Raw genomic sequence first — 13,073 nt, forward strand, 5'->3', positions numbered from 1 at the left:
CAAAGTGAAGGAAAAAAGGTTCCAGTTGCTTTAAATCGACGTAGTCCGACAAGGTATAATTTTATTCTGGCCTGGTGTGCGGTGGCAACTCTGCAATGGATAATATGGGTAGGTCATATATAGTATACACATTAAATGCAGATAATGTAAACACTACAGGAAACAATATGTTTTTACGTATGTTTCACTTCAAACAATAGATGAAAGTGGAAGTAATGATCATAGAAACGAACAAAACTTAATTGTGTCACGTAAAGTCGTGTTACTTTATGCACAATATGTAGTAACACTTACCAGTAGTAATCTAATTATATTGTTTTTATCTTTGCATTGCAGTAGAGGAAGATTTTACTGAAACAGCATCAAAATATGACATCAAAGAGATTTTTTTGTGGAAAGGTTGTTGAAACATTTTAGGCTTGTACTAAAAAGGTATTTTATATTGCATGTTAAACGTTTTGTGTTTAGACGAAACATCAAAACTTTTTGAAAACGGTCAATTCGAGGAAGCGTTTGGAGTCCTTGAACAAAGAAACCGGTTAGGTGAAGAACTGAGGGACGTCCCCCTTTTGCTCAAAAACAGTGAGTGCCTCATGGCGACAGAAAAAAATTACGAGAAACCCAAGCAGGAGCTGAAAATAGTAATGCAAGGTCTTCGCCCCTCCGCGGAAACAGTTTTGTGGCTCGGTAATAAACTAAGAAAACAAGCTCGATATTTCGCAGCTTTTATTGTGTACGAAATGTTTTATGAGATGTTTTACAATGTTGATGACGCCGTGGCATCAATTGAAGTAATTGAGTTGTATTTAAGTGGGTTACAAGGCACAATTGCAACGATGGTGGAAAAAAACGACAGTTTAAACATATTTGTCCGCCGTAACATTTTGCCAAAAATGTACGAAATAAAAAATTCCTTCTTACAAATTGAAGGCATAAATCCGCATTACAAATGTGTAAAATATGGTTGGATAACACACGCAGTTGAAATTTGTGAGACTGATAGTAAAACTCGGCGCGACATTATTTTGGAAACTATTGCTTACATGGAAAAAACATTGGGAAAAAGAGTCATTAAGTATCAAATATTTAGTACTCTCTGCAATAATTTGGGATCGACATTTTTAATGTTGGGCTCAAACGAGAAAGCTATACAATATTTTAAAAAAGCAATTGAATGCATTCAAGTCGCCATCGACTTTCAACGTGAAGATTGTAGAAAGAAAGACCTCATGAAATCCGAAAAAGCGCTAAGGGGGGCTCAACTTTTCGGTGGTAACATTGACATGTTTTATATATCTAAATCTTTTGGACGTTTCGAAAATATCGGCAATTGTAATGTGTAAAAATGCATAAGATACAAGTATTTCGTCTTTGTTTGTTTGCATTTTTGAAGATTTTTGAAGATTTTTGAAGATTTTTGAAGATTTTTGAAGATTTTTGAAGATTTTTCTTTCTTTCTTTTTACCATTTTCTCCGCAAAAAGTGTTATTTTACTTATTTTCAGAATATATAAGTCAATTAATCTTGTAGTTACTTTTCGCTTACTTTGTATACTTACATACTCAAATAAACATATTTAAACAATTTTGAAATTAAGAATCATTTTTTTCACGCTAGTTTGCACCAACGCATTTTATCATACGAAAAGTTCTTGTCACTAATATCCTAGTTTGAGCGAACCTGACAAGGTGATGTACCAGAAAAGCAAGTAAATTACCTGATTGGAAAATGTTTGCGCTTAATGCATGCAAGGCAAAACCTTTGCGCGAGGTGGCGTGGAGGATTTTTTATTTACAAGCTCTTTAAATCTTGCTGGAGCAAGTTTATATGCTAACGTTTTAAGCGGAAGAATTAATGCCAATGTGGAACATGACGGTGTCGTCAACATGACTACCAATTTTCCCCAAAAAAAACGGAATAATAAACTAATTTGGATCATGTGTATAAGCTGCAGACAGATGGCCACTGTTTCGACCTAAAAGGTCTCATCAGTGCAGCTGGTGTGACTATCAGACGACTTTGCTGACCAAACAGCCAAGCAAAGACTTCCACTTTGTGGTGACTATACAATCACCGTCATCCGTTGGGCACCAAACTAGGTGCAACCTTACGGAGAAAAAAAGGTGGAAACGCTATGGCCAAGCAAAGCCCAACCAATAGTGCCGTCAGGCCCCGTGTCACAATAATCATAAGATAAGCAAAGGGGAGCCCATAGTATGAATTGGATCACTATATGTATTTCTATATAAATCCAACACAGCGTTTATGCAGGCGGCTGAGTTAGTTGATGTTTTAATTTAAATCGTTGTGTGGTTCCAAACTAGTCTAGAGCCCATCAACTAAAAAATTAAGCCAACGAACATCAATATAATTTCATGTTTACGAAAATTATACCACTTGTTTTTTTTCTCAAGGGTTCCAACTTCATCAGATATTATTTAACTGCACCGGGATGCGAACCCAGGCTATCTTGGTCGCAAATCCCCTCATGTCAAATATCGCATCATGTTCAAAAATATAAGGGTGCATACAAGCCTCAATATCCACGCACGATATATGAAAATTTGTAATGGTTATGGTATGTTTTGTCAAAGAAAGTATTGACTTGTTTTGTTGTCCCATTCGTTCTCCTTCGCTATATTGCATCGACCACATAGGTCGGGCCCTAGGAATGTCAAGTAAATAAAGCAGGATGCAAACTCATGTAATGCGTATGCCATGTTTAATAACCCAGTTAGTTAACAACACATGCCTGAATTTCTAATTGAAAACATTCTATTGAGAGCAACTAAACGGTGAAACAACGCCCGTGAGCTAATAGCTGCGCGACACTCTTGGCTAGAGCGCTTAAATGCCAATTCTAATAATGAAACATTGGTGCTGAGCAAGCAGGTGCACGATCCAGCGTCAACAACCCAGAATAACTAATATAGTACCAGAAAGCACTTGATTGTGTTTCACTTGTAATCTAGTTTACCAACTTGACGAATATAGTTATTAAACAAGTTTAAATTCAGTCAACCTTGCACTTCCGATTAATGCGATATGTACAAACAACGTTGATTAATGCGATAAGTATAAAACAAATTCGATCAAATCAAATTTCAAAGCTTTTCACACCCATGAATCAAGCTGAAACCTTCACCTGTTCATACAACGTTGTTTGAAATTAATATCGCCAACTATGTTTCCCTTTGTATACGCTCATTGCAATAGCGCGTGAACGTGTACGACATATTTGTACATTTAACGAAAACAATTTCCTATAATACATATTTAATCTTTTTCTAGTAACGTTTATTAAATATTTGATTCATATTAAACCTAAAGCAGGTTAAGAAGTGAAGTATATTATGCTTGTTTTGATCCTAACACGTATTCCTCTCGTTTAGGCAGAAATATTAGCTGGGCAAATTGACATTTTATTCACATTTATCATTCACAATTCACCCTACACAGGAATTGCGACACTGACACAAATCATTTTTACTGATATTCGCAAAAGGCTACAACGTAATTTAGATACAAATGAAAATGTTAAAATAGCATGGATACCGATAAAACCTCAGTGGTTATCGAGTCAGGCACTCGTTTAAATAATCTGGCACAATTTTTAATTGTTACAGCGTGGTAGAAGAAACGTATTTCTATGTTTGTGTTGTTTATTATTTCGATGGCTTCATTGATGTTGGTCTTACATTGAACAATTTGTGAAAGGCAAAATAGATGCACCATCTTGCGTTAAGCACTAGGGCTTCCCAACTTAAGGTTTGCACGACGAATATTTTGGGTCGTAAACAGTTCACTAATTTCACACAAACATACACCTGAAACGTAAGTTGGGTCGCAATAAGATTTTCTATCGTTGCATTTAATTTACTGTTCTGAGTACCTCAACATTAAATGACAGTCACACAAAAAGGTTGGAAAAAATTTTATTCAAGAAGTTTGTGAAGCTTCAAACTAGATCAGAGATAAACTTATAGCGACAGTGTAGATTAGCGATGCATGGTTTCCTTTGTAATCTCATACATGGTCGTTTTAAAGTTTTCAAATACTTTTATGCAGTCAACCATAGTAAGGTTTAAAACAAGCAAGGTTTAAATTTTTTTATGATAGTTAAGTTAGGCCAGTTAAAAAATCCGAGGTACGCAATAACTAGGATTGGACTGCAGCATTCGATGCAGACGATAGTTGCACCTGGGCGCCGCAGAAGCTTACTTGTTTCTTAAGACCGCCACAAGCAAAAAATCTGGCAAGCAGTGCACTGATTTATGTGCGGGTATTCTGCACACTGGTAGCGTTGTTAACTCAATAACCGCCCGACCAACCTGTTGTGGTTTCCATTTCTGCCGCTCAATGTTCCCATATAGCGTAAAAAAAATTTTCAAAACAATTAGCTTTCATATACGAAACAATTTAGCCCGTTTCTACACCAATAATCGTATTTAAATAAAGTGGGTTACGCCTTACGATGTATGTTTAAGACGTGTACGATATGTAAACTAAATGCTTTTTCTTATGGACAAAGATAGGTCATTGTGCGACGGCGCGGAAAAGCGTTGGATAAAGTTTTAATTTTTTGAAGTTACTTTGGGACCAGCTTTTAGTTTTTCTGGCAGTAATCTACTGATAACAACCAGGCAATCAATTCTCTTAAACCCGAACTAAGCGAATATATTTGCTGAAAAGAGATGAGACATAAGAATGGCTTCATGCGTGCAGTTTACGAACGACGACATTCGCAGATTTAATGTGGAATGTTGCAGATATGATTTAGCAACTCTGAGAGTCAGTGAGACGCAAAATTCCAATGTTAATATGTCACGTCATGGAGTTGCTTTCGCAAACTGTTTGCTCTTGATTTTAAAAAACCTACATGTAACAATTTCAGTGCCAGTTCCTGTTGCGCGGCTCTATCGCCGAGGCATGTAATCTAGATAAACACAACAACGGAAATATTTCCTAAAATATTCCACATTGCATTTTACTTGGCCACGGTTCAGAGAAGGCAACTTACAAAATCCCTCAGCCCACACCTATTTATTATGACACTTTTACTTCATATAACTCTTTTCTTTATAGTTTATAGTTTTAGGTGCCTGGAAATATAACGTTAAGCGTATTCTTTTGGCCTAAAGATTTTTTTTAAAACTACTATAAAACCATACTTTAGAAAAGAATCTGCAGAACGCTCAATTTCTTTTATGGCATGCGAAAGTTTGAAACGTGACTTGCAGTTGGCATTATGTAGTAGAACTGTTGCATCATAAGAATGACAAACGTGTGACAACAATTTATTTTCGAGTCGCTTGATGTCGCTAGAGGTCAATAGGTGAATCCGCCGAAGCCACAGAGGTTGGAGGTAATTAGCAACATCGGCCAACGCATCCCAACAAATTACCAAGCTGAAAACCTCTTTGGAATTCGTGCCAAAGATAAAGTTTCATGTAAGTCAAAGACGAATGTTATGGTTACAGGTAAAACATTTCCTTGCGACCCTGATACGCCCACCATCACTCCCTTTCGTTACCATGTTAACATCAATCCAGTGCCAGAGGAGAGCTTTGCATAATCGGTTATTTTGCACGGATGGTCGTTGGGAAAGCGACCTTGCTATTGTAAAGCCATTCAAGGCCATTCGTTCAAACATCATTCCCATGTAAAGCATTAGGACTGTTTATCACCATTAAAAGCTTCTTTTAATGGGATTCCAGACGTCAGATTTTTTTAGTGGAAATAAGAAGCAGATCAGCTTATTCCCGTAACGCTTTAAGTTTACGTGCAAATCGTTGATTGGCTGGTGGAAGGAATGATGCGTGTATGTCCCGTTAGTCTTGAGATGGGCGTCGCGCCGTGGTTTTCACTGTTGCCAAGCGATTATTTCGTACCGAAGGATTTATTGTTGTTCATTTGACTTCCATGTATTTTGTATCGTAGCTTTTAATATTAGTACGTTTTATTCAAGTCAGGCGCCCATTTAGTGAAACCAGTATGAAATATTTTGGCATTTGTGGTGAGCCGTCATTGCAGGGTCCGGGCCTTTTCTGAAGGCAGCGTTGGGTGCCGAAATAATTCCGTAACAAAACCGAAAGTACATGAGTATTTGCAGTAGCCAAAACCTTTTATTTCGTGACCGATATACAAAACCATTTAAAAATCACAACAGATTTCGTAGAGGGTGCTAGACAAGTGTACATCTTGTAGATTATCAAACTGTAAATACACACATTAGCAAAATAACATGATATACATTATATGTCTTGTAAACAACAATTCTCAATAAACCAGCCAAAGTTATAATTGAGAACGAAATGTACAAAAAGAAAACCAATGACAGACGTTCAATAAAGCAATGGACGTGATTTAAGGATTTCGATAAAAAACAATCTGATGCGTTTGTATCACAAACTTGAGAAATAACGGATAATTTGATATTTACAGGTTTGTGAAAAGTGGCACTTTTATGCTGAAGAAGGTGTTATCCTATCTCAGGCGAGCGGCCTGTTTTGATTACATCTTCAAAAAGGGGACGTATGGCTTCAACACAGTAGCGCCGAATAAATGGTTTGGCCTTTTTTGTTTGGAGAGAAATATTGCCCAGGGCTTTGTTCGCACTGTTAATAGACGTTAAATTTACAGGGTCAGCCATATTTGCGGCACAAATGCACAACATAATTGCCTCGAAATTTTTACCACCGTCCACAGTTTTTTTGGCCAGTGACAAAACGCTGTCAAATGTTTCCCCCATTTCAGATATCATAGACATAATTTTTTCAAACACCTTTTTGGCTCGAATGGTTCGCCTTGTGAGCATTAAACTTAAGCAATAACGAGACAAAAAAACAAGATCTCGCTGGGAAGGAGTGAACTTCCACAAAGTGGAAGTCTTTGCTTGGCCGTTTGGTCTGCAAAGTTCGTCTTATAGTCACACCAGCTGCACTGATGAGACCTTTTAGGTCGAAACAGTGGCCATCTGTCTGCAGCTTATACACAAGGAGTGAACCTTTTGTGACGCTGACGAACGCCGATTTCTTGATTAAACAATCCGCTTTCGTGAGCCAGTTTTTGCAGCAGAGGAGGACAATCCTGTAACCAACACCATTATATATATATCTAAAAATATGTGCAAATATGTGCAATTAAAACGAACAGTTAATCTTTTTCATCCGATTTTTGTTTCTTTAAAAGTTCTTGCATGCCTGCAACATTAACTAGTAAAATTAAAACCCAAGCGCCTTTACTAATCTCAAGGAATGCCTTACTTTCTTCACCCAATTGTCCAAATAGTTTATCCAATCTACCTGAAAATATAACAATACAAATACTAATGTTTGTCCCTGTTAAAAATTAAGTTATTTTCTTGTAAAGCATATTTACAACATTTCAATGCGGTTAATTTTATGTTGTGGTATTCAATTTAAATGAAATTAACTTAAAGTCTCATTATTTGTATTCAGCTCAGGGGTTCCTTTTTGGCATTTACAGCACGTTAGAAAAGACGTAGGTTTTGTGGACCCCAATATCCACATTAGATACCTCTAACGGTTAATTGTACTTTGCAACACTTTATTTTTACTTGTTGTCTGAACGTTGTAGTGAACACACATGTGTATTTTTAATATGTATTTTTATAATGTACGTTGTATTACTTGCCGATGTTATGTTTGTGCAAATTTTTTACCCTGGAGCGTTTACCCACGCATTCACGTAACTCTAAACGACTATTTAAAACTTTCACGACCATCGCTCTAAAACAATTAACTCGCTTGCGACCCCGTTAAAAACGTGTCAGTGTCTCCGCCTTGTCTGGACGCAGTTATAGCGCGCTGGCACATCATGACTTGACCTAGAGGCATTTTTAACTTGAAGAAGTTTTATGTACGAAAGAAAGTTGCAAGCGGGTTTAAAAAGCGATGTAATGCATTGTCTAAAGACCAGATTACTCTAACAACTCAACTCAATGCCATTCTGACTAGTTCGATACCTTTTTTGTTTTTTGCGTCAAAGATATTTTGGGGTCGTCTGAAATGCGTGCAGAACGTAAATGTTATTAGCAATACTTAAAGCAAAGAAAAATTGTTACTTACCACCAGTTGATAACAATACATGTTCGCTGCATACGAAACAGCAATTTGAACTTACATAAAGGGATTTAAATAAAAATAAAAACTACTAGTTTCTAGTTTCGGATTGCAACACGACATATTGAAGCAAATACATGTACTTACGCTATAATGTCAAAGTGGTGATGAATAGATTTGTCGCCCATAGTCTACAGCACAGTTTTATTCGAAACCACCTGAGAAGCACTGGAACAACTCCACAATAAAACACAACAGTGATTCGTTTGATCACCTAGCAAATACATTTAGCTGACTGAAACGTTCTTATATATAAGATCACCCTCATGACACCAGAAAAAGACGATTAAAAAGTCACGTGACTTGCCGTGTAAAAACAAGCGAGCCAACGTTCGCGAGTGCAGAAGTGCTAGTGCTATGAATTATGCCAACACTTGATTTTATTTTTTGAAAAAATTTTATTTTTTTTATTTTTTGTAAACTTAAAGAGAAAAAATCTTAGCTATAAGACGGATTTACGGGGAAACTTTTGTCTCCAAAGACATTCAAATGAGTTTTTTCTAAAGCCTGTTGAGTCAATAATTCCATCTCCTTTCTGATCTCAATATTAATATTTATACCACATAGGTATTTAACCAATATATATATATCGACTACGAAAATTTATTTTCGCCATGCTAGCTAATCGCCTTTGAGTTGTAGCAATTTTAACTAATCTGGTTCTGTCTCAATACCCATCACACAGGTGTACATCTGATAGATGGAAAAGTAACACCCAAACTTTTTCGTTGGGCTTTTCATATTACTTGTGACACAACTTTGTAACAAAGAACAATTGCATCCGAGATGTTTTCCAAGTATATATTTATCTTTGCAAGCAATAATAACGGTTATACAATATAACGGCATGGCATAGCATATGTTAAATCGTAGGACATCGAAAAATATGCAATATGTGCTTGATTGTTTTCTGTCGTAATAATTTTAACAAATTACATGGATAGGTATTGAAATACGTTGTTTTCAGCTTGATAAGCATAAACAAGCAGTTTAGTAACATAATTTATCAATTGAACATGTTTAAAAATACACCATATTCGTCCTGAATATTTGCAGTTGGGCAAAGGTTATCACCAGAATACAGTCACTTACAGTCAGCAAAAAAAATAGGGCACAAGTCGAACACATTGACGAAACTTTCATTTTTATTAGGTAGCCTGTGTTTCATTGTCTACTTGTTCGAAAGTTGTTTTTGAAAATGGAGAGAATAAAAAATTTATATCAAAATTCTTTGGTGACTGGTCATCTTTTCCAGCTGAAGATAAAGAAAACATAAATACTATTAAAATACTTTTAGGGTTTTGTATTTAAGTTGCTTTTAGGGAACCAAACAACGGAGCCGGTCCTATCTGTGGGGCAAAGTCAACTTCCACATAAACACAATTTGATGTCAGAACTAAAAATTAGAAATCTTGACCCTTGTTTCATTACCCTACAGACACTAGTGTTTTATCCGGTATAATAGAGTGATGTTAATATATTTGGTGCGAGTAAATTTCGACAACATGTTGGAGGATCGCATTCTTTTCTTCTATGAAAGCAGGGCAACAGCAGGTAAGGCAAGATAACTTTTGGCGTTATCTGCAACGTATGAGTGGCAGCTAAATTGTGGTTTAGGTTACCAGCATGATTTAGATTGACAACAGTAAATGTCATAGCCGGTTCTTTGCAGTCAGCAGTAGGGATGAAATTTAGATGTAGATTGATTGTCATTCTTAAATGTAAATCCAAACCTACCAACGGCGGTGAAAGTAAGATCAAATCTCTTTCCTCTAATCGTCTGTAAACTGATGGGCAACAAACGAACGATCAGTTGGTTTGAGTTGGTAAGGAATGCAGTAGAGATTGGGCAAATTTCCTTAAGTATTCGATCCTCGGTTTCAAAATACTGCAAATATAAGTATTCTATTTAGGTATGAAGCTAAAAAATCAAGGAATAAATAATGTGGTACCACAGATTTAAACCAACAATTTTCCGAGATCAGATGTAAATAATATGATTTTGCATAGAAGTCGGGTAACGATTTGCCTCTGAGTAACATTTACTGACATTGACAACTTGCCTTCAAAAAATCGCCATAAATTTCCAGCGTAGATTTCGGGCATTCAATCAGAACCCTTTGGCCAATGGGAGCATTGATAGACCACACACAAGATATTGAAGAATCGTGATGGCCACGTGGATGGGACAAAGCTAAGAACCCCAGGATCCCAGGTCTAGCAGAAAAAGTCCTTTTGCCGCATTGGTCTAAAATATTAGTCGTTTGAATGAGTTTGTTTTTCGGTTTCTGCTAATGTTAATATGTATTTTGTATTCGTCACCGCAACACGTTTCCAAAAATAGAATAAAAGAGAATCTTGTCTTATTACAACCACACACATCCAACATTTCCTATTCAATTATTAATTTATCAGTGAACGACAAAGACCAATGTTGCATTTTAAAAATCGAATATTTGAAAAATTTATCAAAGCGATTGTAACCACAAATGTCGTATTTACCGCGGTATTTCAAATGGATTGACATTAACTTATTTGTAAAGGTTATTAAAGTTCTACTTTTTCTTGAAATAAGCTTGAGGAACAATTATCGTTCAAGGATATTACCAGCTGCAGCATAGATCAATTTGAATCCTTTTGCTTCTTCTGTCGAATAGCTGGTAAAATGAACAGAGAGTAGTCGTTGAGTACTTCTGTATAGGGCTGCTTCATCATATACTCTATTGGTCGGATCGGAAATCTGTAACCATGATATCCAGAATGATATATAATTGACGCAAGTATCAAGTTTGACTTACTTCTAAGAGGTCATCTAGATAGTCGATATCCCAAGTATGCACCATGATCACTACCATCATTCCAACAGGAGCTGTAATTTTCCAGGTGCAGTCACAATCGGGAGGGTAGGTTTTGGGAAAATTTGGTGAAGTAAGAATTTGGTCATCATCGTGCAAAGCGTCAAGATCCCTTTCACCGCAAACCCCTTGATAATATAGGTGGTTTACATACTGTGATTGTTACGCGCTAGATGTGTCAAAATACTTGACTTTTTTGGGACAGATTAGCACGTTTCAAATGTGCCTGGTTTAGCCCAAAATTCAGTTTTATTCTTAAAAGAAACGCATTAACTCGTTCGTGAGGTTTTAGATAAGTGAAGTCCAAAAAGACAGTCTGCAAATATTTGCAATGTATTTAAAAAAACACAAACCGTATCCTTGGCTTCTCTTGCTTCCATGTTTTTGTATGTCCAAAAACTTGTCTTTGTCAACTGAATGAACACAATTAGTAATTCACGGCAAACCAAAACTGGTCTTACATTCATTACATTCCCTTTACATTAATTACACACTAAAACGTTCAGCAAAATTTACGAAATATCGAATGATTTGAGTCAAGTATTTCGTTTATCATACCTGTAGACAAGGTTAAAACGAATCCATCATTTGATATTTCTTCGGCACTGTGGTAAATGATACTTAATCGGTTTGTAGATGTCCATATAATTTCCAACTCGACAATTCCATCGAACAAACCTACATCTCTTCCCGTAGAACTTTCTACAATCTGCGTATTTCCTTCAGCTGTTTATTCGTGCTTCACAAAGCCAATAATTAAGTAATGGATATATCCATCCAACACACTAACACAGCATTTAGTCCAATTCAAGTGCATGCAATTCATATGGCCGTTGGTTATGTACTACTTGCCTTCAAGAAGCCTTTTCCTTTCATAATTGAGAGATCTTGAATCGAAATAGCAATCCACGCCTCTTTGGGAGCAGTGATGTTGTATACACACGTGATATTGGGATGCTTTCCAGGATAATTGGGTGAAGTGAAAGTGACATTGTTGAATTCCACCCAGTAGGTTGTACGACCGCAGCTTTCTGTATAACAAACTCAATGACAATCAACATTTTGTAAGGTGCAAAGTTATTTTTTTAACGTTGCGAACATTTAACCACCTTGAACAATTAGTGTCATTTATTTGTCATTTAGTTAGTGTAATACTTTTCGTCAAAAGGAAATAGGCTCGCGGACTAATTTTTTTTCAAGGAAAGACGAACCCTTACCATCGTTTTTCCTATAATACCGAACTTTTCTTTGTCCGTTTTTTTTCCATCTAGAAAGAAAAAATAATTTCAAACAGTCCCAACACAAAACTTTGTGACCTATCTAGAAAACATTGAATTGGTCACTCATCCTGAATTGCAACAGGAAAACGCTATGCACTGTCGCTTTATCGTTTTGATAAGTGATATTTAAAATGTCGGTATGAACACATACAAATGTTGTCACCACAAATAAAAATGTGGCACAGTGCAATATAAACTGGATCACCAAGTACCAAGGTTATCCCTGAGTCTTTCAACAAAGAATATTGAAGTTAAAGGGATTAGGGATTGTAAATTGTAAAACTGGTAAATATAACAATTAGTTCGTTTTAGCTTTTGCCTGGCCACAGTGTTCCATGTTGGTAGGTTTTTTAGCCGGTTACACTTAGTTTAGTGCCCAATGGTTAATGGTGGCTATAGTCACCACAGAGAGGAAGTCTTGTCGTCTTTTTAGCTGACAAGATCGTTACAAGTAAAACAATAGTGGCACTGGTGGGTCCTATTAGGTTGAAACAATGGAGCTCACTATAAATAGCAATTAGTTCCTTTCCATACGGGCGCAAACAAAAAACAAGTACTACCAATGGCGGTGTACGTGATATTAAATACGTCTTCGTCTGTGCTGTAGTAGTTTTGTGTCAAACGTATGACCACTTCGTGTGAAGTACTAATGTATGGATTTGAGACTTGGTATTCCTTCCTCAGTACAAGTCCATCCTTTCGAAAATACTGCAAATGTAAATATATATTTTGGTGTAAAAATCGCAGAAATAGTGAAAAAACAAACCTTAAATACTAATTAGGCCACTTATCGA

At 36.4% G+C, this 13,073-nt stretch overlaps 3 protein-coding genes across 3 annotated transcripts in view; 1 reads left to right on the plus strand and 2 right to left on the minus strand.

Moving 5' to 3' along the window:
* The window catches only part of LOC145890445 (uncharacterized), a 74,619-nt gene that overhangs the window by 52,935 nt on the left and 8,611 nt on the right, over window positions 1-13,073 (minus strand). The window lies entirely within an intron of this gene.
* LOC145888931 (uncharacterized) overlaps window positions 1-13,073 on the minus strand; it is a 64,696-nt gene that overhangs the window by 44,136 nt on the left and 7,487 nt on the right. The gene's annotated exons all lie outside the window — the stretch shown is intronic.
* Window positions 77-1,343, plus strand: LOC145888938 (uncharacterized). Its single transcript, XM_082979808.1, has 3 exons — window positions 77-108; window positions 337-399; window positions 469-1,343. Exons 1-3 carry the CDS (start codon window positions 96-98, stop codon window positions 1,341-1,343), a joined length of 951 nt encoding a protein of 316 aa, XP_082835934.1. The 5' UTR covers window positions 77-95.

This window comes from Ascidia mentula, chromosome 2 (assembly GCF_947561715.1).
Source record: "Ascidia mentula chromosome 2, kaAscMent1.1, whole genome shotgun sequence".
In the NCBI taxonomy this organism is placed as follows: domain Eukaryota; kingdom Metazoa; phylum Chordata; class Ascidiacea; order Phlebobranchia; family Ascidiidae; genus Ascidia; species Ascidia mentula.

What these genes read in the sequence shown, in the direction of transcription:
- LOC145888938 (XM_082979808.1), top strand. An exon ending in AGAGATTTTTTTGTGGAAAG is followed by an intron (nt 400 to 468) that starts GTTGTTGAAACA and finishes TTTTGTGTTTAG; the next exon opens with ACGAAACATCAAAACTTTTT.